Source organism: Podarcis pityusensis (genome assembly GCF_964106645.2).
Source record: "Podarcis pityusensis genome assembly, chromosome: 5".
Lineage (NCBI taxonomy): Eukaryota > Metazoa > Chordata > Lepidosauria > Squamata > Lacertidae > Podarcis > Podarcis pityusensis.
This window is the reverse complement of record NC_138032.1, coordinates 60,620,584-60,641,169: the sequence shown is the minus strand read 5'-3', so window position 1 is coordinate 60,641,169 and position 20,586 is coordinate 60,620,584. Positions and strand designations below refer to the sequence as shown.

Sequence of the window (20,586 nt, the reverse complement as noted above, 5' to 3'; positions counted from 1 at the left end):
GGAGGAGGAGGAGGAGGAGGAGGCGTGGCGAAGATCTGGCCTGCCAGCCAATCCGGGCCGCTCGTTCTCCCTCGACGTCACCTTCCCTCGAACCTGCAGCAGCAACAATAACAATAACAGACGGGATCTCTCCCTGGGGTCGATCAGCTGGGCGTGCGCGGCAGGCTCCCGAAACAGGCAGCAGCTGCTACTGTCAGCGGCGTCAGCGGGAAGAGAGCAGCCGAGAGAGAGACTCCAAAATAGACGCGCTTCTTTCCCAGGAGCCATGTCGTCGAGCGAGGGGCTGGGGGTGCAAGAGGAGAACTTGCAGGGTAAGGGATCGGCCTTCTTGTCATGAAATCAGTATGATCCTTAAGGTCCCCCTTTACCATTGGGCCTCTACTGGGGGTGGGAGGCAGGGAGATAGGCTCTTCTTCTTGGCTGATCAGAGGCAGAGATATTGGGCATTCCTGATCGCCTGGGGTTTCTGAACCCCAGAGATTTCTCCAGGTCACTCTTTCTTTGTTTTCCTTTTCTCCCCTTCCCCCTAACGGTGGTTGCGATTCTGAAATTCGTGGGGAAATGGCACTGGTAGGAGAAGCAGACGGGTGGGATGGCGAAATGCCAGGGTGAAAGCTTGCCCCCGTTTCCTGGCCAAGGCCCTCTCGGTTTGGTGGGGCTGTCGATAACTTGACTTCTCTCTAAGATTTGGAAATGTGCTGCTGCTGCTGCTGCTGCTCCTCCTTCGCCTCGCACCGACCGTGTAATGCTCCTGGCCAGCTGAAGTGCCAACCAGGAGGGCAAGTATTGTTCAGACACAGGGCTGTGTAGCTCAAGGCCTTCGAAGTACAGAACGGGCAGATCCAGGGCACTTTTTTTTATTGTTGCGAGAGTCATCCCTGCTCTCTCCCATCCGTTCTCATGACACCTTTGCCTGCATGACTCATAGGCCCTTTACTCAGAACTTTGTGCAACGTTTGTGGCTGTAAATAATTGGCCTTCGGAAATTATTGACATACGGTGCTTGTTCAAGGAGCTGCAGTCCTGGGTTTTATTACCAACATACAATGAGAAACCTGAAGGTAGATTGTAACATGAAAGGGAATTTCCCTGTTGACTTCAGTGGGATGTAGATCGTACCAGTAATTGGATCATTAAGTAATAATAACAGTACCAGGGTGTATTGCTAAATATGAAGTCTGTTGCAAAGCGGATGTGCTGGTATTGATTTATATTATTCTTATTGTTGCACTGTTTAGGGAAACTTTTAATATTTGATGAATTATTGTATTTTAATCTTTTGTTGGAAGCCGCCCAGAGTGACTGGGGAAACCCAGCCAGATGGGTGGGGTATAAATAATAAATTTTTTATTATCATTATCATTATTATATAGTCAACTTTCTACCAAGCCTGAAATGATTTTCGCTACACATCACCTGATTCTTGCGAAGCATGTGATTTCATGTATGTGCAATTAACATGCGGAGTTAAATGTGCTGTGGACTGTGCTATACAAAATGTATATGAGCTCCCTAGATGTAGCGCTGCAAAAATAATTATGTAGGAAGCAAAAAATCTTCCAGTCTGTACCGTTGTGATCTTAATACATTCATTTAGGTCTGCCCCACCTACACTGTAGTGACCAGAGCTGATGCATATGCCCCATGCTCTTTTTTTTTTAAAAAAAAAAAAAAGCTTAAGGGAAGTGAAATCAAACTAGCAGCTGTAAATATAACACTTGCACAGTATGTGAAACATCCTATTGCACCATCAGCCATACTTTTAGATTTCTTTTTAAATTTTATTTGCTTGCCTGGTAGTTTGAATGTGTAGGGTACACTGGCAGAATTCTTGCTGGGTTGTAGTTGTATTTTTCTGAAATACAAAACAAGGAGAAAATAAGTTGTAGTTTGTAGTCTTTTCTAAACTCTACTTCAGCTTATTTCCCACGATCTGTGGAAGAACTTCTCCTGCAAGTTCCAGATTTTCAGAAGCCTGCTCCATAGTTACTCATAGGAGACTTTTAGTGTGGCTGCCCTCTTCTGTGAAATAGCATTCCTGTTGCTCCACGGCAGGCACCAACTATCTGCACTTTCCAAGCTAAAGAAATGAGTCTTTGCTTTCTCTCTTTTGTATGGTGTCAGTTTTGTTTTAAATGTGTTTACTGTTTGTTTGTTTGTTTGTGTGTGTGTGTGTTTAACTTCTTTAAATTGTTTTTATTGTACATCACCTTGGGGCTGTTGTGTAGAAGGCAATTAATACATTAATGACAACGATATCAAATCTGACTGCCACCTTGTGCTTCTGTTAGCTGGCTTCTCTTCCCCTCTTTCTGCAGCAGAAATTCAACTGGTGCAGCTCCCCTCACAGAATGGGATTCTGTTGCTTGGGAAAGCTTCAAGACCTAGCAGGCAGAAGCACAGGCTGGCAGCTGTCTGTTTATGCCATGTGACTGAAAACTGTTGGTGCCTTTTATAACTTTTGTTTTGAAAGAGGGTATTTCACAATTCCCAGGGACTGTTTATTTTTCAAAGTGACCCAGAAGGACTTGTTTGCTCAGGAGATATTATGTAGTAGGTGGTATAATATATAATCTGTAGGCTATTTATAGCTTCAATCTGGCAACAGGGATGCCTGCAGTTGTTTGACATGTTGCTTGTGCTGGTCCCCCCCTCCCCTTTTTTTTACTTCCTTCCTTCTCCTGCTACTAAGCATCCTGGGGATTTTAGTCCCCAGAAGCAGGCCACAGACAAGGACAATGAACTGATTTGTAAGATGCTGCACCTAAAATCGATTCTTTTGATTTTGCATAATAAAAGACTTACTGAATCTGAACGGAAAGATTCAAAATGCTGTATAATTAGTCTCAGCCCCCATATCCACATTTAATTTTAAAAACCAGCATTTATGGTAGGGATTGGAGACATGCAGTATTCGGATGCTGTTTCTTCCACAGGGAAAAAGTGGCAATTTCTCACATACTGTTCTTAAGCTATGGACACCCGTATTTCATTTGTGGTGCAAAGAAGTAGTTTTGCTCAATAAAGAACCACAAATACTTGTCTTGAACAGGCTGCTTTCCATCTAGATTGTTTCTGCATCCTGCCCTCCACAAGAGTGGGTGTGTGTTATGTACTGAGTTGAATAGGATCCAAAATGCAGCAGTCCGATTGGTCCTAGAACAATAGGATTCAGAATGCAGCAGTCTGAGTGGTCCTAGAACAATGCAGCACTATGATTGGTTGGCAGGAGCCACCCAATCATGCTCCAGATAGAAGTGAATCCACAACCTGATTGGCTTACAGTAGAATTCCGGAATTAGCCAATCATGTGCAGCCCATTGTGTAAATAATGTATATAAAGCAGATACTTTGAGGGGACTTTTATTCATTCCTCCTCACCACTATGAGCTGAATAAAGAGCATGAAATCACTTTGCGACTCTGAGTATATTTCAGTGTGGTTACGTCCTATAGACTTGAAAACCCTCCCCTTGGTTAGATTAGCTATGCCTTTTCTGCCCTGCATATGCCTCAGGTGAAGAAGGAAGTGGCGATTGTGGTCTTCGTATATGCTGGCCCACAACGTCCTTGGGCAGCTGCCTTCATCCATTTTCAAATGGACTCTCTGGTGGGTAATGCAGAATCAATTCAGCTTTTATTTTTGGAATGAGGTCAGTTTGTGGAAAAGTGCTTTTCAGGGGCATGAAATATGTAATAGGTCCATATTGTGTGCCAGCTAGGTAGAGGGAACCCCCTCCCCCAATATCCTGGTGTGCATTGAATGTAGAATATAATGTTGTGTGCATGGAGCCTTATATCTGTCAATATCTAGCTGAATTAAAATTGTGCTTTTCCCGGCACTGTGGCTGATGGAAAGACAACCCATTAATGTATAAAGCAGCCCAGGACTTGCAATGCTTAAAAAGGAAAAAGAAAAACAGAGTTTGTTTGTTAATCCAGATTCCAAGCCAAGTATCACTACCATGTTTGGAATACTGAATGCATTTTCTGCTACTAAGCATCCTATTCACACTTTGTGCCTGAGGTGGATCATTTCCCCCCTTGGAGGTCCTCTTCTACCCCTCTGGTAAACAAAGTAAATCAAGATAGGTCAGCGTATTTGATAGCCCATTTCTGACTGCTTCATCTGACGTCCCTAATCTTCACATGCTTTTTTGCAGATTTCATACACAGGTAGGGTCTTCTGCTGTGGGAACTAGGTGATCTATGAAAGGACCATCAAGTGTGGTGCTGGTGTTGAGACAGCATAGGGTGAAGACCTAACTCCTGTGCTCTGGTGGTGACTGAAAAGGCTTCACCATTGCAGGATCCTATTAGAGCAGAGATTTATTATTAACAGGCAGTACGCTGCTCATTTCCTGGAATGCAAGAAGGAGGCCATTAAGCCAGGCTTGGAACAGAATGCCAGCAAACGAAACTGCTTGAAGGCTTCCTAATATACAATTGTGTGGCTTTTGTTTTGTTTCTGAACATATGCCGAGCAGGTTCCTGGGTGGAGCTGCACTTTTCCAGCAACGGGAATGGTAACGGTGCCCAGCCAACAAGCCAGGAGCAAGGCCCAGCCTCAATTTCTATTCACAATGGCGACATGGAGAAAATCCTTTTAGATGCCCAGCATGAGTCTGGAAGAAGCAGCTCACGAGAGAGCTCCCATTGTGACAGGTACAACAAAAGAGAGAGCACTTGCTCTTTTCAAAGGATGCACTCTCCTATTTATTTGCATGTAGTCTTAAGAGGCTGGCAGATCTGTGAGATGATGTAAGTGGCCCTGATCCAATCAGGGTCTCTGGATAAGAGCTGAGGCCACTCCCATACCTTCCAAGTGTCCCCATTTTCCAGGGATAGTCTCGGAATTATGAAAGCTGTCCCAGCTTCTGATTTGGTCCTAGAATGTCTCTATTTACGGACTTGTATAAGAGTAAAAGACAATTGGAAAATGATCCATAATGAATTGGGGGGAAAAAATGTTTAAAAGTACTTTCCTAAAAACCCCAGTGTCCTTTCTGTTGCGGATAATTCAGACTGAAATTCCCAGGTGTCAAAAATGGTTATTTATGTATGTGGCCTGTGTTTTGTTAGCCCTAAAATGAAAAAAAAAAAGTGATTTGGGTACTGTTGATGTAGTGATGGTGACACTTGCCCATTGTCTGATAGGAAATGCTTTGCGGGGGTGGGGACGCACAAAATGGAGGCTCAAGGAGGGTCAGTTGGCGGGGAGTGAGAAATGAGGAATGTTGGAGGGTATGCACTCCCAGAACTTCAGCATTCTTCTTCTGTGCTTATCCTGAGAGTATTTATTTCCTCCATTTTAATCTTCCAAGTAGCTCAGAAGGCATGGTTCTTCACAAAGGCACACCCACCCGCATGTTTTGTCCTCACAACAACCCTGTGAAGTTGGTTAGGCTGAGAGATGGTGGCTGCCTCCAAGTCACCCAGTGAGCTTAGTGGCGGAGTTGTGGCATCTGAATCTGAACTGCCTTGGTCCTGCAGTGAAAGCAACGAAATCTAGAAACCTTGTTCTATGTGGGTTAATGCCCTGTAACTTCTCTTTACCAAGTCCTCCTCGATCCCAGACGCCTCAGGACATTCACAGAGCTTCTGAAGTCGAAAGCCGTGGCAGCGGAGAAAAGAATAGCTCTCAGGTAAAGCTGAGCCTTTTCTGAAGATTGCCAGATGGCCGAGAGCCTTTTCCAAGCCATCGAATGGTGTGGTACGGGGATGGGGAACCTGCAGAAACGACCAAAGAAGTTGAATAGGTGTTCCCCCCCCCCCGCCCCACTTTAGAAATAGCATCCAAACCAATTGATTATATCTCTCCTTCTTTTAGTCTGAGGAAGATTTTCAGGAAAGAAGGAAAGAAGTTGAACAGCTTTTGAAGAAAAATTCTGACTGGATGTGGGACTGGTCCAGCAGGCCTGAAAACATTCCACCCAAGTAAGTGTGACAGAAGCTGCCTTGATTCCCGCTGATATGTACAGAATATGGTGACAGACATTTACAGATTGGATTCTTTCTTTTCTCGTCACAAACTAGGGAATTTCTGTTTAAACACCCCAAGCGCACTGCTACCCTCAGCATGAGAAACACGAGTGTGATGAAGAAAGGGGGCATCTTCTCTGCGGAATTTTTGAAGGTTTTTCTGCCATCTCTGTTGCTTTCCCATCTGCTTGCCATTGGATTAGGGTAAGGAGTCCTTCAGTCAATTAAATGTGGGGATTGTAGGGGACCAGAAGTCTAGTGTGCTTCTCCCAGAAACATAACCAACTTATGTGTTGACTAATTTACACGAAGAGAGAGTAACACAGAAATACAGTGCTCATTTTTTTTAAGGCAAAGAGATGGCTTTATAGTTGAAAAACTAGGCTCACTATGCTTTGCCACACTTCCAAATGTTTTGATCCATGGCAGGGATGGGGAACCTGATTTTGCTGGACTACAAATCCCATCACTGACCATGCTGGATGGGTCTTTTGAAGTCCAGCATCTGGAAGACAGGCTCCCCATTCCTGATCTACAAGATAACTTGCAGTGAAAACTCCATTAAAATGTAATTTACCCATCACGATCAAATATGGTTACATGGACAGAATCTGCATTCAGAGAATCATTCAATAAGCCTTTGGGGTGATATTTGAGGTTTATGGTAGACACTGCTATTATAAAACAAAATGGGGTAAAACCTCTTCCTTTTTTTAAAGTGATGACAGCAAAAAGAAGACAGATCTGTGCTATATAGATATAGGGTGATGATCAGTCTTCAGATATTAGAATGTGCAGAAATGTAATTGCTGCTGAGTGAATGGCAGCAATGGAATGGCATTTCCTTCATCCCAGATTGGTGGCAGCCATGACATTTTATCACAGCTATAAAACACGAAATCTGACTTTGTAGTAGCTTTGCCTTTGATCCTTGAAGTGGACCAGATTTTACCCCCACCCCCAAGTTTGTTTTTTCAGTGCCTCGGTATTTCACATTTTGTCATCTAATGCGAGTGGCGTAGAGATGTGTGCAAGGTATTGAGTGATGTCCAGCGCTGTGCATCTGGAGTTCCACTCATGCATCAAAACTTCCCCATTTTCTCCCTGCACTCCGCCAACCCCCCTGGGGCAGATTTTGAGGGTGCCAGGTGGAAGGGAGGCCAACAAGAGGAGAAAGTTCTGTTCTATAAGCAGAAATCTGCTATACACAGTAGGCACAGCAGCACTGGATGCTAATCCATTGGAAACAGACATCCAATGGAGGCTATTTCAGCCGTGCAAGTAAGCTCACAACTATTACTTGCTCGCATGGACGTGACCCAGATGGAGCCAAGTTTTCCAAGCTTACAAGAGGCTTCCTTGAAACTGCCTAGAAAATGATAAGGCTCCCACCATCAGGAAGTGTGTGAGGAAAATGTGCTTCCAGCCCCTTATCCCACAGGGTTCAGCAGGCCCCTCTAACCCTCCAGGTGTGTTAGGATGGGAAGCTTTCCTTTCTTCGGTTAACCCAGGGGTTGTCAGCCTGGTCCCTATTGCCCACTAGTGGGTGTTTCAGGATTCTGGGTGGGCGGTAGGGGGTTCTATGGCACAAGCGGAATCCTCCTTCCATTGAGCACTGGTGGGCGATAAGAAAATTTTACCATCAAGAAAGATGCATTAGTGGGTGGTAGTTATAAAAAGGTTGACTACCCCTGGCTTAATTCTTCCTCCGTGTAGGTAACCAGCTGCTTAGAAAGCTGGATCATTTGTGGTATCAGGTATATTTACCTACCAGATTCCCACTAATTTTATAGCATAGTGAGTAAGAGGAAAAGGGGGTTCACTACCATCTGATTCCCTTTCAAAATTAAGCAGAGCAGTTACTGGCTGTCTTTTTGTTGATCTCAGGATTTATATCGGAAGACGGTTGACAACTACAGCTTACAGCAGCAGTTCGTTGTAAGATGGGAACAAATCTTCATCTCCTACAAAAACCATGACTACATTCATCCAGACATGCAAAATGGTGAACGAAAAGGAACTCCTGTGCGTGCAGAAGTGACACAGCTATGTATGTTTTGGTCCCTAAATGTTGTGTGCTCTTGGGGCTTTTTCTAATTGTAGAGGGAAAGATTGAAAACCAACACCAAACGACTCCTTTGTAAACTAACCTCTTGTTGCTCAAGTCATCAAAGCAAATTTTTGACAGAAGGTCTTTAAATGAACTGTGTGTTTGTGAACAAGATGTCTATATTGAAAATTATGTAGCAAGGGATTAAACGGTTCGTCTTGTTTCACTTTTGTAAAAAAGAAATTGGTTTGGGTTGTTGTTGGTACAACTTGATTGAATAGCAAGAATATTTGGTCAAGAGTATTATGGCCTTACATTTCTAAAGGCTGGAGTCTGTGAAGCAGTTTAGTGATTTTCTTTAAGATACCTCTCTAAATCCTAAATACAGGTTTGTGTGTTTTAGTATGGGATCTTTCCATTATGTTTTAAAAAGGAAAATGTATATGCAACAGAAGTAAAAGTAGTGAGGTAAATAAGCCTGCAACACAGAGTTTATACAGTGGTACCTCTGGTTACGTACTTAATTTGTTCTGAAGGGTCCGTTCTTAACCTGAAACTTCTTAACCTGAAGCACCACTTTAGCTAATGGGGCCTCCCGCTGCCGGAGCACGATTTCTGTTCTCATCCTGAAGCAATGTTCTTAACCCGAGGTACTATTTCTGGGTTAGCAGAGTCTGTAATCTGAAGCGTATGTAACCTGAGGTACCACTGTATATCCAGTGATTACCCTTGCTGAGGTAAACTATCTAGCCAGTCACAGTTTAAGAATGGCAGACCCGCTGAGCCCAAAGCCTTGTTTTCCCTCATGTCTGATACTCAGAGGTATCTGGTCTTAACAATTTTCTTGAGAATTACCCATTAATGAACTTTTTACAGGCACATGTGCCTTAGTGCAAGCTTATCACTAGGCTTCAGTGCAGGTTTTAGCAATTGGCCCATTTGAAATCAAGTTTTACACAAGGATGAACATGTGCTAAACATTTGCAACTTACACTTCTTTTGCCCATCTTGAATCTTTGCAAGTTCAACAATGGTTTTAAATACAAAACTCCACTCGTTTGTGATTTTACCAGTTAAATAAGTTTTGAATATCATCACAGCCTTACTGAAAAGCAGCAAGGAATGTTGTTTTTGCAGAAACTTCTTATGAGTTAAATAGATGCTTGTGTATGGTACTACAATATTTACAACGATCAATCAAGGCATTTTGGTAGTCAAGCACTTCCAAAGACAAGTATATTTTCCAATACTCTATTGATATAGCCTAGAATAGCATTAGCCTATTTCTTGCTGCATCACTGTTAAGCTTAGGGTTTACTAATATCCCTAGATCCTTTTCACATGCTCCAATGGCAAGCCAGATGTTCCCCATCTTCTATTTGTGCGGCTGGCGATTCTTACATTTGTCCTTATTGAAATTAATTTTGTTTGTTTGGGCCCAATCTGTTAAGGTCATCTTGAATCCCAATTCTGTCTTCTGCAGCATTGACAACTTCTCCCAGTTTGGTGTCATTCTCTTGTGTAAGTAGTCTAAAAATAACTTGATTAAATGAATGTGGTGAGCCACTGGTGTGCCTTTGTTTCGCCAGTCACCAAATTGCTTCATACGGAAAGATGACTCTAAGCCATTTTACTATTAATAGGTGGGTATTCTAACTGATGGAAACTTTTCTGCTTGCAAGGACTTACCTACGCCCAGCAGTGGAAAAAGCAGCCACACAAATACAAAAGCATATAGACATGCGAAGCTCTCTCCTGCTAGAGTGAATATGCAGAACTGCTTCCTTAGGAACTCCATAAATTTCCTTGCTGTGTCTGAACGCATGGCTTACAGTAAATCCATTAATTTTGTTCAGTTACCCATTTGGACTTCTTATATTAATTTATACCTTTGAATCAGGATGAATGGAATATTCTTAATGTCAGCTGGCAATGGTTTAATTATTGAATTATTTATCCCCCCCCCCCAAATTTGCAAATAAAAAATCAGGGATGGAATGAATACAAAGTATGGGGACAATGTTGTGTATTTCTGGGCTTTAATAAAATCATTAAAGACCATTACTTTACTGTTTTGCAAATTTGAGTAGATAAGGCACATTTAAAGAAGAAACCCATCTTTTTAAACTGGACATTGTACATAAAATGAAGTGGTAGCTTTGTTTTGATTTAGCAAAAGGAGTTAGGCAGTAAAAAAAAAAAGGATTCTTGATTGAAGCTGCCTGTTGCCTTTGTGTATGTACTGCATACGAATCTCATTTATTTAGTGGGAGTTTGTGCAACTATCGTGCTAGAATAGTACTGTTTTGGCTTTCACAACATGAATGGAGAACATCTAGAACTTCATCTTCTGGCAACTCACAAAGTCGAAAAGCTGTGAAATACTCCACTGAATGTATATTACAAGTTTATTGCTACTATACAAAAACAATAAAGCGAGTAAATATTTCACTGCTTTTGAATTATGTGTTATCAGTAATCAAGATGTGTGAAATGAGAAAGAGGTGCTGCTAAGGATGTTCAGTTGTCAAACGTTTCAAAAATAAAATCCAAAAATAAAATCCAAAGGCAGACTTGCTAGCAGAGAAAGAGTGCAATATTGCCATGGGCTTCATCCCTTACCATTGGCATGTGGCCTAGAGATAAACTCCCCATCCCTGCTGTGGAAGTTAGGCACTTCGGTGCCGTCGTCACTAGCACGGAACATAGCTATCTAAAGGCAGAATAATCTTTGTAGAATAGAATTTGGGAACCAAATGCCTTTATATAGAAAAAACTTCTCAGAACTCTAGCATTTAAAAATGAGCAAGCAGGATATTGAATTATATTCATCTTTGTGTCAACATGTCGGAAGTCTAGGGAGACCAAGAACCCTATTCTTTTGTGTGAATAAAGAAGTTTGATGTGTGTGAAGTTGGGGTGAAATATGGGGCCATGATTTTATGCCAATTTTCTGCAGCGTTAGCTGTGGAGGAACCAAACTGCTAACTGATCAGGCGAGGCCAACCGTGCCGCATGAAAGGGGGTGGGTTTTAAGTCCACCCTTCTGTCAGTTCCACCCATAAGTGTTAAGAAAAGTCTTCCAGACCCACCCCAAATGGAACCATACTGAGTTTACAGGCCACAGAAGGCAAATTGCTTTTCACCAAGGGTACTCGCCAAACCCTAATCTGTAGAAGTCCTACACGTACCCGCCACAGAAAAGGACAAGCCTCTACTTAGTCCCTCTTCTCCCACCTGCAGCAAATTACGTTGCACACTGCAGATCACTTAGGAAGTTGCTGAATTACAACTTATCACTAAACTGAAAACTATGGAGAGACCTGGTCAATAGAGATATTGGATTCCTGTCTCATTACATATGCTAATCATCTGCATACTATCCCTTGCTTTTTCCTGTAGGACTAATTGCAGTTGTTAACAGTCATCAACAGATTTACCATACCCATTGAGTCAATCACCCATCTCCTGCTACCCTCCTGAGAAAAAACCCACCCCACCCTCCCACTATATATAAGGGTCTGGTGACGTCTGTTGCAGTGTATCTGAAGAAGTGTGCATGCACACAAAAGCTTATACCCAGAACAAACTTAGTTGGTCTCTAAGGTGCTACTGGACATTTTAAAAAAATAAAATAAAAATATTGTTTATTTTTCTTTTTTTATTGTTACTCATATTGGAGAAGTGAGCCCATTCAGCTGCAAAGTTCCATCTTAACATACTGGTGAATAGTATCATGCAGGATTGCAACCAGGGCTTGCTGGGCTTCCCTTTTTATCTTCTGACATGCCCAATTAAGATAGCTGGGGGTCACCATAATCCTGACAAACCCACCTTGGGGGAGCTTCAGCCCACACAATCAAGGCCCTGGGTCACCACTGTTATAGGACCCGGAATTCCAAATGGGCTTGAACACTGACCTTCAGCAACTGCAAAAGTTTCCACCCAGGTAAATGACCGAAATATGAGAGGGTTGAACAATGCTGGCAAAATGCACTTTCATTGTATACCATGCCTACCCAATCCACTGCATACATGCACTTTCGCCAAGCCCAAACTGGATTCCATGAGCATCTTGCCACACCGTGTGATTGGCCCAGAAACACCAAACTGTGGCCACAAATGAGCACCAGTACCCTCCAAGCACCTATCAAAACAAAAGCAAGGAAGGGAACAAGCACACTTCTGCAAAACAGTATTAGCCAGGGCCCTTGAGCAGCCCATCGTAAGGATACAAATGCCCCCGTTTTCCAGTGACCCATCATCAGTTCCAAAACCCAGACTGGTAGATGCCGAAACAGAGCCAATTTGAAAGGAATGTGTGCCAGACTGTCAGCAGGCCTCTCACCCTGAATGCAGCCAGCTGTAGTCATAAATTGGGAGCCCAAAGTTCAGGCTCCTTCCTGGCCCAGTTCAAATTGGGATCCACAGCTGCCTGCATCCTAAATGACTCTTCATAAGCCAGCCAGACAGCATCTGCATATTTATGGTAAGATCTGAATGTGATTATCCGGATGCTTCAAAAGGAGGGGAAGCCCTCACAATATGCCTGAATTTATATTCTCTGAAATTATACCATAACTCAAAGTCAAATAGTACAGCACTGCCTATGCATTAAAGCTCTCACAGACCTAAAAATTAAGATTCAAAAAGTTGAATGCAATATTACTAAGTTGATTCTACTGGGAAAGCTAAATGTTCCTACATTTCATCACAACTGCTTTATCATTCAAATGGGTGGATGTTACAGAAAAGATGAAAAAGCTGAACATGACTATCTTCATTGTGAATCAACAGTACTTTTCAAGGTGCTGTAAAAAACATAAGCACACATTTTAATAATACGAAGCAATCCAAATATATGCAAGACTGATAGTATGATTGGAACCAGGAAAATGGAGTCTAACTCCAACTGCAAAATGTTCAATATTGAGTATTAAATACCTTGCTCAGGCTGGATAACACAGCGACTTGGATTCTCACGTTTCTGTTCTGTGAATGAAAGAATCCCTTTCATTTACTGAGGAAAAAACTTAGAATCCAACCCATTTACATTAAATGCACAATTCAAAGCTATCCCTTACACCAAGAGACCTCTGACTTAGTCACAGCAAGCTTCTTTAAGCATTTCATGTTTCTCAGCTATTTCAACTAACAGCTTTGCAAAACAACTAACTGCTACGATTTAGTAGGGGAGTAAGAAGAGGACATGCAAACAGTCTAGCATTAAAAGCATTGAAAACATTTTTAAAAATCTGAAATACGGAATCATAGCATCTTCCAGCATACACCTAAATGGGCCCAAAGAATGCTATAGAAAGCAGTAGACATGTCACATCTATGCAAAGAAGTGTGGCTGGCATCCATCTGTCTCGGGGTGTAAGCTACTCTCATGTAGCAGCCACTTTGTACAGTGAAAATAACATTGAACATTCTGAAAGACATTGGACAATTCAGATGAAATTTTTTGGGGGAAGAGTACATTGAAAAAGTTTCAAAGTACACAGAGCAAGTGCAGGTAAACATTTAAAATTTATTAAACTTTTTGGTCAAAATAATTGAACAATTATGTACAATCCCATTGTATTTACCTCATGTATTTTAAGGAACAAAGTCAATCTAATGGTTAAATGACCTAACCGTTCCACATTTCAAGATTTGCAAATAGTGTCACAACTGATATACAGTATACGATTTTTAATCTTTATCTTTAGAAACCCCAAATTAGTATTTATTATTGTATCGCGAACAAGAGTGGCACTCTATGGACGTTAATTGATAGGGTAGGAACAGAGACATGCTGCTCTTGCATATTCATATCGGACTCTAGCAATCATATTAAACCTTCATTTCTTTAAAATTCGAGTGTAAACCACACACAAGTATTTCACCCTGGAAGCTTAAAGGGCCTGAATTTTAAGGAGGATTTCATAGGCACATTTAGTAGGAAGTCTGGAGCAAGTGATAGTACTTGCGCTAGTATTTAAGATACTTGATGCTATTAAAAGTGTGCCCACTCTTTTTGTGTGTACAAGTTTTCTCCCACAGAAGCTTACAGTGAAATACTGGGAGTTAATCACGTATCTTCTAGGAGCGAGAGAGACCCCATAACTTTTCTGCAGCCCCCTACTGCTAGTGGAAACTCAGTATTCTACAAATATATTTTCACATCAGTATTCAGCCTCAATACAGCTTGATCTCCTGGTGTTACAGACCTGGAGTAAGAGTTAAAACATGTTTAAGTTGTGCTCTTGTTTGGCATAATCAAGTTTAAAAACATACACATATGAATTGCAATGGAAAGTTTTGTATGCCTATGCTTATGCCCAGTTGTAATATTTTTCAAAAGTGTACTCTATGGAACAAAAAGGACTAAAGGTTAAAAAAAGAAGTAGTAGTAATGCACATTAAGGTATGCTTCTCAAATGTTGAGGCATGTTTACTGTTAAACCAGAGCAGTGATTTGTTGAAGGTTTTGATGTAAAAGACCATCTTGCTCCTTTAAGGCTGTATATAACTTTAAACAAGTACTTTACACTTTGTCTTTTCTGCGCACCTTATGATGCCCCCCCCCTTTCTTACACAAAAAACTAATACAAGCTAAGGTGATGACAACTGGAGAAAAAAAATTCAGTTTAGTGTTTGAAGCAGTAAATACTGCTTTAAACTGCTTATACTGTCAAAAAATGGATAGTATTCAATTAAGTTCTACTCAGAGTAGAGCCATTGAGATTAATGAGCCTGTTTGTCTCGTGTCTTAATTTCAATGGGCCTGTTCAGAGCAGGACTAGCATTGGATACAACCTAATATTTTTGGGACAAACTATTTTCAAATCTTTCCGTCAGAGTTATTTTGCACAATCTCAATACATGCAATAAAAAAGACTGAATACATACTTTCAGATTTAAAAACACTTTTTATAGTTTGTTATTTTTATTAAGTGGTTTACACCGGAAGGTGTGGTTATAGATACAGTTGGTGAGTAAATATACATGAAAAACCTGTCTACACACCCAACTCTAGACTTACCTATATGCTCAAAGGTAGAAACACCTAAAGCTTAGATGAAGGCCAGAGAAAGAATGTTTACAGGCATAAAGCACAAATATATGTTTTGAAAGGCCCAAATATTACAGCAGATAAAGAGCACGTGAGATAGAAATTACATTTTTATGACAATTTGTTTCTTGGGTGTTAGATTTTTGGTCTATCAACTGGAAAGGAAGGCTCAGACTTAAATAAATACATTTGTTTTGAATATTGGCCTTTATTGAGTATTGTCCATCAATTCTGCTTCTAGTGGGCTTTTTTTCGTTTACAAAAATTCAATTCCACGTTCTCCCTCACTGAAGGCAGAAATACACCATGAACTCAAGTCCAGGCCAGCTTCTCTCCTTTACCTATAAAGGGAAATAAGTGCATCAATGTTCTTTACTGGGAGGACAACAAGGCCATCTCTCTGACAGATAAACAACTGAGCTTAACTATGCAAGACGACAACTTTGTCCTCAGATAAGCCGTCTTTAATTAATTTTGTCCTGGAATATATACAAGTTATTGGTGGCAGCTACAGCAATGATGTTCTCTGCAGGGTGCCATGCTGTATGAAGGATCTTCTTATTGAAGTCCAGACTGTCAACACTTATTTCATCCTTCTTTCTCTTGCCACCTGTGCACACTTTCCGGGGCTTTAAGATAGCACGAGGTTTGCTACTTTCTCTTGAAGCCTCTAATGTAATATCTCGCCGTGTGTTTCGATCAAACATCCTAAAGAAGTTGTTGTATGAGCCAGTCATAATAGCACTGCATTGGAAAAGAGAAGATAACAACTTTTTATTCATCGCTTACTACTGATAGGTAATGTCAAGTTACTTGCAATTTTAGGAGGATTGCAATTACCTTTTCCTTACTATTTATTTATTTGTTATTACTAGTTTGTTCTTCATCAATGGGTCTCAAGGAAAGATAACAACAAAACATCAATAAAATAACCACACACATGTAAAATTTCCTTAAATTTCCTTAAAATATGTAAGATCATCAGCAGGCAACAAACTGCTGTGACTCCTTACAGTTCTCACTCCTCCTAAGAGTGGGGGAAGGGGTGCATCTTCTCTAACCAATGAAAAGGAACCAATGTCAGTACCAGACCTGCCTCTGAGAGGTAGTCATTCCAGAGATGAGGTGCTGCTGCAGAGAAGGCCCCTGCTCCCTGAACTTCAGATTGAGGTGGAAGCACAAAAGATGGGCCTCTCCTGCAGACCTTAATGGATAGTTACAATGGCATGAGAGGCATTCCTATTTTATTAGTATTTTCCTATGTGTATCATGTTTTTCATGTAAATAATAAGCTCTCTCTTACCAGCAGCTGATCCAGACCAACTGATTGGCAACAGCTCTCGTTATTAGGGTGGGGTTTTTCCCAGCGGAGATGCACTTAACCAGGAGGAAGGCATTGCTGAATCTTTGTGTGTTGTGGCATCTATGCTATATCGTGCCACACACTGAGCAGTGGGCCGCCTAAAGCCCTTGGGGTTTAATTTGTGTGGTCCTTCACCTCATTTCAACACATTCTTGCAGCAAATGATCAGTTCAGACCACTGGCAAGAGCAATCTGTCTCTATAATAGCAGCCCACTGGGTGGGAAGACAGAAAAAAGGAGGGCCCCACTCACTTTGGGGTTTGGCCCACAGTTGGCATGCGGATCCCATCAGTTTATCCCCAAAGGAATGTGCTTCTTAACAGAACAAAGGTTGTCCACTTCCACACTAAAGGATATTTCAAGCAGCCAACCATCTCTATGATACCATTCAATTCACACACAAAATTTTCTTCTGGCAGCAACCAGGCCACATGCTTGAAGTCTGAGATACCGAGGACTGATCCCAGGAATTCCCCCTCTCTTTTCCACACAAAGCAAATGTACCATCACTGAATTTATATTTCCTCCTAAGGCAGCACATTTGTTTTTATCATGCTACCCATCACATACTTTGAGGATGACCTACAGCAAGTTATTAAGTACACAATGACATAACTAATATAGATGCACTGAGAACTACTGTGGAAGCTAAAGTAGAAGTTTAGGCTGTCACCCGCCCTGCTCACCAGCCCCAGTGTGGATCATAGATCTCACTTTTCCTTCTGCTTAAATTAAAACCACCACCAATTTTCAGTTCAGGCAAGCATTTAAGCGAATCTCCTTACACAAGTCAGCCTTACCTATCAGAACCATTCCAGCAGCACTCAAACTTGTCAAAGATGCAGTCATTCTCATACAGTGAACAAAGTTTGCTTCGCAGATATTCATGAACCTTAAAATATATAAGTGTTGAAGAGCATGAGAACGTGTTCAATTTTGGGAAGAAATCTTTATTATTATAAAATATAACACACAAACACTGTACCTGATAGGTCTCTACAGGCCTGTTTTCCATATTGAGATCCCATACTTTAACTGAAAGGTAGTCTCTAGTCATCATGTATCGACCGCTATGACTGAATTTTACATCCGATATTGAGGAAATTATTTCTGAAAAGAATGATCTGCTGCTGGGATCTTCAGGTTCTTCAAAGACTGAAAGTTGTGAAAGTGGACAGAAAAGCTGCTTACTATTAGGGTTTATACTTTACCATTTTTAGTTAACCAAGGCTTAGCCATATCAGTGGTTTCCAACCTCTGCCGCACAAGAGTTGCTGAAATGTGCCCTAAAAATGTGCCCTAAAAAATCAAGACACCATGTACTCTATGCCCATTGGAATGGTGAGATCCCAGATAGACACTGGGATGTTCTCTACCAATAAACAGAATATTAGTTTACAGAAAACATAAAGGTATAGGTAAAGGTACCCCGACCGTTAGGTCCAGTCGCGGACGACTCTGGGGTTGCGGTGCTCATCTTGCTCTATAGGCTGAGAAACTGGTGTTTGTCCGCAGACAGCTTCTGGGTCATGTGGCCAGCATGACTAAGCCGCTTCTGGCGAACCAGAGCAGCGCACGGAAATGCCGTTTACCTTCCCGCCGGAGCAGTACCTATTTATCTACTTGCACTTTGATGTGCTTTCGAACTGCTAGGTTGGCAGGAGGTGGGACCAAACAATGGGAGCTCACCCCATCACAGGGATTCGAACCGCTGATCTTCTGATTGGCAAGCCCTGTGGTCTAAACCACAGAGCCACCCGCGTCCTTTACAGAAAACATACCTGTTTTTTTCTGAAAAGTGGTAAAGAAAACTGAGAAAATACTTACATTTTGAATGTCTATCACAAAGAGCTGATGAACGCATATCACAGAGCCGTATAGTTCCTTTGCTACTGCTGTAGACAAACACATTACAATGATGAGGATGGAATTCTGCTGCCGTTATCACCTCTGTAAGTTCCTCCATGTTAGCAGGCTTTATATCTACAATGTCTGAAAGTTTGTTTGTATAGGTTCATATAGATTTGTTTTCCTCAAAATATAACTTTCAAAGTATGCAATACAGGGAGATAAACAATCTAAAAACTGTACCCAAATTCTATATTATTTGGAACTGACATTTCTAGCATTCAGTTTATCATCTAAAATACAATTGAAGCATCACCATTCTCTACAACCTGCAGTTTACAACAGGGGTGGAGGGGAGAGGGTCTTCTCAGAGTACCACCACCAACAGTCGGGGCATGTGAACATGAGAGACAGCTTTCTCTTAGCAGCACCTCATATTTGAGACTCAAGGTGGAAGGGGGGGGGGGAATCAAGCACCCACTTCCCCGACCATGTTCAGACTGAATTTAATTTGTCCAGGCCTTTGGGAGGGGATAGAAACACAATAATGCACTGCACATTTTAAAGCTATCATTTGGCTGTGGTCTTATCAGACACTATGTTGATCACTACTCTGGGCTCCCTTTAATATAGTTGCCAAACAGAACTCTAGCATATGAGAGTTAAATATTATTTTAAAAAATGCAAAACCCAGAGAAGAATTGTTTACTGGGAGTCATAAGAGTTCAAGGCAGAAAGAAGTTACAAGGCACAGTTACCGCTCATTATTTTGACAGCACAAGACAGCTGCGAAGAATGCTCGCCCTCCCCGACATTTCATAGAATCATAGAATTGGAAGGGTCCCAAGGGTCATCTAGTCCAAACCCCTGCAATGCAGGAATCTCAGCTAAAGCATCCATGACAGATGGCCATCCAACCTGTTTAAATACTTCTAAGGAAGGAGAGTCCACCATTTTTACATGCCCTGCATTTTTTCGCTCTTCCAAACTCAAAACTCCTGAAATTCTAAAGAACATGTGGAGAACATATAGGCTCTCCAAACTTTATTTAACTTCAGTGCCCATTACCCTCAGCCAGCATGGCTAATGATGATGGCAACTATAGTCCAGCAGCACCTGGGAGGACCAGAGATTCCCTACCCTTGTCTTAAAAGACTAAACAAAATAAAACAGATGATTTATCATATTCAGAACAACTGATTGAGGCCAGTAATACTTATTGTAAGACGCTACTAAGCATTAAGTATTTCTATGTATCTAATATAAAAAAGGATACTAAAACTTCTGTCTGTGATTTCTAAATGCCACAGGTTGATTCTTAGATCATCTGCAGAAAGGTACGTTTCATGATCACTATTTACTGAAATAGAGTTTATGTGATATGTGTGTGCATTTGCAAATATCCTTCGGGGACTTGCTTCTACCATTAGGTCCATGGGTTTCAATATTGGCACCTAAAAATAGAGAAAGGGAGAGAAGTTCACTACTACATAAAATATTTATTTAAAGGGCTAATCACTACAATATCTTAAAGTTACAAAATCTTTAACGTTACAAAAGTTGCTGGAATGATCTGGCATTGGATTGCATTCAAGATAGTACTAAGTAGCCCTTTGCTCAAGCAGAACTACTTATGAATATACCCTAAATTAATGATTCCCAATTAGCTAAGTACTGTGGACCCTGTTTTTCAAAAGCCAAGCCATAGATCCCCTACTTTTGAAGACTTTGATATTTCTAATGGTGTACTATTTCAGATCTCAATCAACTCAACACCCTTCTCTAGTCAGGGATCACAAATCCATTCTAAAAATTAGAATTCAAGTGTCAACACACAAGGCATAAACGTACTAGCATGCCAAGTAAAACTGCATGACTCAGACCTATAGAACCACATGTGTATCAAGTCCTTTTACATTCCTCTGACATCTTGCTTTCTAACTTTTGGCATGCTAATTTGTACATCACTGTTTCAAAAGTAGCTTGATATTTTAAATGGCGACTGTCAAACTGTTCTGTGCCTGTGAAAGATTAAGCTGAAAAGGCTCTCTAGCAGCCTGTCTTCAGCGTTCAAAAACAATCAAGAGTGGTATAACATTGTGCAAGTTTCCAAAAGTGCAAATTTAACCGATATGCAACCATAAGTAGAATCACCTTTTCCTGTTTTCAAATAGCTTAACAATGTTCCAGAACATCCAGTAAAGAACAGTATTAAATACACAGATAAAATTGTCTTTGAAATGACTAGGTTAACTGTAGACGTTTCAAGGGAGTTAAACGTCTT

General features: G+C 41.2%; 2 protein-coding genes across 3 annotated transcripts in view; one reads left to right on the top strand and one right to left on the bottom strand.

The window, feature by feature from the left end:
* The first annotated feature begins 124 nt into the window (after positions 1-124).
* Positions 125-10,482, top strand: BNIP3 (BCL2 interacting protein 3). Its single transcript, XM_081007229.1, has 6 exons — positions 125-311; positions 4,487-4,664; positions 5,560-5,644; positions 5,830-5,936; positions 6,036-6,185; positions 7,869-10,482. The coding sequence occupies exons 1-6, from the start codon at positions 266-268 to the stop codon at positions 7,921-7,923; spliced, it is 621 nt and encodes a 206-aa protein (XP_080863355.1). The 5' UTR covers positions 125-265; the 3' UTR covers positions 7,924-10,482.
* A 3,062-nt stretch (positions 10,483-13,544) lies between these two features.
* The window catches only part of PPP2R2D (protein phosphatase 2 regulatory subunit Bdelta), a 30,773-nt gene continuing 23,731 nt past the window's right edge, over positions 13,545-20,586 (bottom strand). For both annotated transcript variants that reach the window (XM_081007205.1, XM_081007206.1), the window contains 5 exons: positions 19,579-19,756; positions 18,282-18,446; positions 17,440-17,609; positions 17,255-17,346; positions 13,545-15,835 (listed from right to left, as the gene is read on the bottom strand). In XM_081007205.1, coding sequence (XP_080863331.1) covers positions 15,556-15,835; positions 17,255-17,346; positions 17,440-17,609; positions 18,282-18,446; positions 19,579-19,756 — 885 coding nt within the window. In that variant the 3' untranslated portion in view covers positions 13,545-15,555. The remainder of the gene's footprint in view (positions 15,836-17,254; positions 17,347-17,439; positions 17,610-18,281; positions 18,447-19,578; positions 19,757-20,586) is intronic.

Bases quoted from the DNA above. Each gene is read 5' to 3' on its own strand.
- BNIP3 (XM_081007229.1), top strand. From the start codon at position 266: ATGTCGTCGAGCGAGGGGCTGGGGGTGCAAGAGGAGAACTTGCAGG. The intron at 312-4,486 runs GTAAGGGATCGG...TATGCCGAGCAG, and splicing joins GCAAGAGGAGAACTTGCAGG to GTTCCTGGGTGGAGCTGCAC. The intron at 6,186-7,868 runs GTAAGGAGTCCT...TGTTGATCTCAG, and splicing joins CTGCTTGCCATTGGATTAGG to GATTTATATCGGAAGACGGT.